Here is a 4,823-nt window from a genome sequence, read left to right as displayed (position 1 = left end):
AGTCTAGTCTATAGTCTAGTCTATAGTCTAGTCTATAGTCTAGTCTATAGTCTAGTCTATAGTCTAGTCTATAGTCTAGTCTATAGTCTAGTCTATAGTCTATATATATATATATTGTCTAGACTATAGTCTCGTCTATAGTTTAGTCTATAGTCTAGTCTAGTTCGTAGCCTAAGCCATATAGTTCATAGTGTAGTCCATAGAATAGTCCACAAACTAAACCATAGATTTGTCCATAGCCTATAAATTAGTCCGTAGTCTGCTCCAATCCTTTTTTTTCCTGTTTCAGAATTCGTAAAAACTTTGCCTTGATTTGAGTCACTTTTGAAGTGGGTGGAAATTATGATAATGATTTATCTCAGCTTAATTCATATTATCCTATATAATAGATTATCATTTTGCCACAACTCTCCTCAAGCTATTTTGCTCACAAGATAGAGCAACAAATGTTTTGCTGTTTGTTTATGCATATAATATCCCTTTCTTCCTCAAATCAAAATTAAATATTCTTGAGATTATTAAATGTGACCACAAAAAGAAAAAATTTAATTTTTTCATCTCCTACCTTTGGTATTTAAGCATGGCTCGAGGTAACAAAAAATTGCTACCGTTACCAGCAGTAGTGGTGGCGGCAACTGTTGTTACAGCAGTTACAGGGGAACCCGTAGCAGCAACATCGCTTGTTGTACGTGTGCTAGAGCTGGAAATGACATCTCTAGTAGATTCTATTGAGGCTACAGCTCTATTACCAAGACCATTGCCAGTGTTAATGACACCACCACCTCCAACAACAACATCACCTTCACTGCCCACATTATCAACATTGACAATCTCTTCAACGATAGAAGAGGAAGACAATGATGTGGATGATGTTTCAGAGGATGACAATTTTAAATGTTTATTATCATGACCTAAAGCAATATCGTTGCTATTAACACCAGCAACAGCAGTAACACTACCCACACCACCGTTGCGCTGTTGTTGATGGTGCTGCTGTTTGTTGGTTTTGGTTGCAAATATGCCCGTAATACGTTGCAAGTATAGAGAGGGATTATATTTGCCATTGACATGATGAGGAGTATGTTGTTGTTGTTGTTGCTGATGATGATGATGATTATCAACCATAAAACTATTACTACTTGAACTCCCAGCACAAAAACTATGATTTGAAATTTTCTGAGGTTTCAAGTGCTCCTGCTGAAGATGCTGTTGTTGCTGATGATGATGCTTTTGCTGCGTGGTTAGTTGTGGTGTTTGCATTATTTGCTTTCCTCCATTTTGTCTACGATCTCTTTCCCTTTTATTCGCTCTTCTCTCATCATCTTCATCTTCTTCGTCATCGTAGGGCAAAACTTCAATTGCATCGAAATCATAAGAGTTGAAATATGCCTGCTCACGTGTTCGTTTAACTTTGGCTGCTTCCGAGGTATGATAATCAATTTCTGCCGTATTATGATTTCCTCCCGTCGTAGGTGGGGTTTTATGGTAAATTGGCATTATTTTTTTCCTTTAATGTTTGGAGGAAAGTTACGTCGTTGTTTATTTGTGAAAATGTTTTATAAATTGTTTTTAATTTTCAAACTTCATTGAGTTGGCTTTGGATTAGAAGATGTTTATTGTAAAATTTTCTTTTTGTTTTTTGTGTTGAGTATATTTTGTTGTTACCAGGGATTTTGGAGTGTTTTTAGAGGGATTTTTAGGTTTCTGGTGGTATATTTTCGTTTTAATCTTTTTGTAGGGATGTTTGAGGAATGTGATAGGCTCTCGTGTTTGTTGATTTTCTTTCTGTAAAAATAATATGGAAAAGTTTTAAAATGTAGTTATTTCTAAGAGTTTTGTAGATGTTTTTAGTGATGTTCATAGTAACTTTTGTATAAATATTCGACCATATTAAAGGAAAAACTGAAACCATAAAATCATTTGTTTTTTTCCTGTGATCAAACTAATTTAATCTCAAAATTCCATAATTTTTTACTTATAGTTATAGTCTAGTCTTTAGTCTAGTCTATAGTCTAGTCTATAAAGTAGACTACAGACTAGTGTACAGTCTAGTCTGTAGTCTAGTCTACAGTAAAGTCTAAAGTCTAGTGAGTAGTCAAATCTAAAGTCTAGTATATAGTATAGTCTAGCCTACAATCTAGTTTATAATCTAGTCTAGTGTATAATCTAGTCAATAGTCTAGTGTATAGACTAGTCTATAGTCTAGTGTATAGACTAGTCTATAGTCTAGTGTATAGACTAGTCTATAGTCTAGTGTATAGACTAGTCTAGTCTATAGTCTAGTATATAATTTAGTCTGTAGTCTAGTCTGTAGTCTAGCCTGTTGTCTAGTCTGTAGTCTATAGTCTAGTCTATTGTCTAGTCTACAGTCTAGTCTACAGTCTAGTCTGTAGTCTAATCTATACTCTAGTCTGTAGTCTATTCTGTAGTCAAGTCTATACTCTAGTCTGTAATCTATTCTGTAGTCTAATCTGTAGTCTAGTCTGTAGTCTATTCTAAGTCTATTCTAGTCTATTGTCTAGTCTATAGTCAAGTCTAAAGTTGAGTCTACAGTCTAGTTTATAGTTTAGTCTATTGTCTATAGACTAGTCCGGAGTCTAGTCTGTAGTCTAGTCGGGAGTCTAGTATATTATATAGTCGGGTCTGTGGTCTAGTATGTAGTCTAGTCTATAGTCTAGTCTATAGTCTAGTCTATTGTATAGTCCACAGTCTAGCCTGTTGTCTAGTCTGTAGTCTATAGTCTAGTCTATTGTCTAGTCTACAGTCTAGTCTAAAGTCTAGTCTGTAGTATATTCTATAGTCTAGTCTAGTCTATACTCTAGTCTGTAGTCTAATCTGTAGTCTATTCTGTCGTCTAGTCCGTAGTCTAGTCTGTAGTCTATTCTGAAGTCTAGTCTACAGTCTAGTCTATAGTCTAATCTATAGTCTAATCTTAAGTCTAGTCCATAATCTGGTTCATAGTCTAGTCTATAGTCTAGGCTATATTCAAGTCTAAAGTTCAGTCTACAGTCTAGTTTATAGTATAGTCTATAGTCTATAGACTAGTCCGGAGTCTAGTCTGTAGTCTAGTCGGGAGTGTAGTATATTATATAGTCAGGTCTGTAGTCTAGTCTGTAATCAAGACTGTAGTCTAGTCTGTATTCATGTCTGTAGTCTAGTCTATAGTCAAGTCTATAGTCTAGTCTATATTCTAGTCTATAGTATGGTCTGTTGTCTAGTCTATTGTTTAGTCTATAGTATAGTTTAAAATTTAGTCTGTAAGCCAGTCTTTGGTCCAGACTATACACGTGGCTATAATCCGATAGTGGTATCTCTCTGCCAAATTGATTATCTCATAATTTTTTAAGTTAACTTAGCAATTATCCTCCTCTTTACACAGTTATTCCACCAGACACAAAGTGTCACAATATCTTAAAACAATTTCTTTATCTATTTCACTTTTATCTCTATGATTCCCATTATTAAATATTTCCCAACTATTTTATGTCACCGGGAGTTTGCTCAATTTCATTTTCATTAAAAAACAGGAGGAAAATGTGTTGCATACAACACCCAAGTTTTTGTTTTGTTTTTTTTATTCCTTCTTCATGCTACAAACGCTGTCTTGTAAAAGAAAAACACGTTTCAAGTGTCCAGATTTTCCACACAGAATGACAACTAAGGCAACATAGACAAACAAAAACAACAATCATATAACCATTATTTGCTGTAATAATAGTCTTTCTTTTGCTATAATTTAATTTCATCATTTGTTTTAAGGCGGATGTTGGTTAAACTAAACAGATTCAGCAGATATATATAGAGCTAAAGATATATCTACTTAAACTTGTCTATATTCACACATTTAGTGTGTAATTTTAATGGTTTTTTTATTAGAAAATAAAAACGTAAATTGAGTAATTATAAGATTAAAAAATAATTCAATTAGGAAACTCATGGCGTACAATAAGTCTGTTCGCTTCTCAGGCCATTTATCACAAAAATTACGCTAAGTGAACAAATTATAAAGACTCTTTAATAGATTGCACTTTAACTCTATGTAATCGTAAATCATGTTGCAATAAACTTCCTCACACACATTCATCATACGCTAATGTTTAGTTCAACCCGCTCACATTTGTGACCTATTGCGTTTTTTTTTGCTTTGGCCCTGCCATAAACCAAAATATGTACAATGTACTTTAATTAAGCTTCTTTTGTAGAGATGTCAACAGTTTGTCTAAATGCTTTTTGGGCAAATGTACGAAGGTAAATAAATTAAATTCAAACATCTAAAGGTATTCAACATGTATGTATGTAACTAAACTCTAAATATTCTTTTGTTTGTTATTTCATTGATTCATTTCATTCATTGATACAAACACTACATCATGCATTATTGACACATTTGGTGAATGGTTGAATAGCAAAAAACTGCAACTTAAACGGAAATTATTTTATAAAGAAGTTTGAAAAACGAACAAAAAAATTTAAATACCTTTACACAGACATTTAGCTAGAAAGACGACAATCACTCTGCTGGAGCTACAAAATAGGAGGGTATTTGCTCATGGACAACATAATGAGATGGCAATTATTGTTGCAGCTACTGTTTGGTGTTGAATGATTGAATTTGGTAAATAAGGCACCGGAAATGTACATAGTTTTCAGACCAGACTACAGACCAAACTAATGACTAGATTATAGACTATATACTAGATTATAAACTAGATTACTGACTAGACTAAAGACTAGACTATAGACTAGACTATAGACTAGACTATAGACTAGACTATAGACTAGACTATAGACTAGACTATAGACTAGACTATAGACTAGACTAT

General features: G+C 33.5%; 1 protein-coding gene across 1 annotated transcript in view; it reads right to left on the bottom strand.

Annotated features, from left to right (window-relative positions):
• Window positions 1-4,823, bottom strand: part of LOC111682506 (homeobox protein cut) — an 81,103-nt gene that overhangs the window by 63,297 nt on the left and 12,983 nt on the right. Inside the window, exon 4 of the mRNA XM_023444475.2 lies at window positions 566-1,785. Coding sequence (XP_023300243.2) covers window positions 566-1,497 — 932 coding nt within the window. The 5' untranslated portion in view covers window positions 1,498-1,785. The remainder of the gene's footprint in view (window positions 1-565; window positions 1,786-4,823) is intronic.

Source organism: Lucilia cuprina, chromosome 6, assembly GCF_022045245.1.
Source record: "Lucilia cuprina isolate Lc7/37 chromosome 6, ASM2204524v1, whole genome shotgun sequence".
Lineage (NCBI taxonomy): Eukaryota > Metazoa > Arthropoda > Insecta > Diptera > Calliphoridae > Lucilia > Lucilia cuprina.
This window is presented reverse-complemented; position numbering and strand designations above follow the sequence as displayed.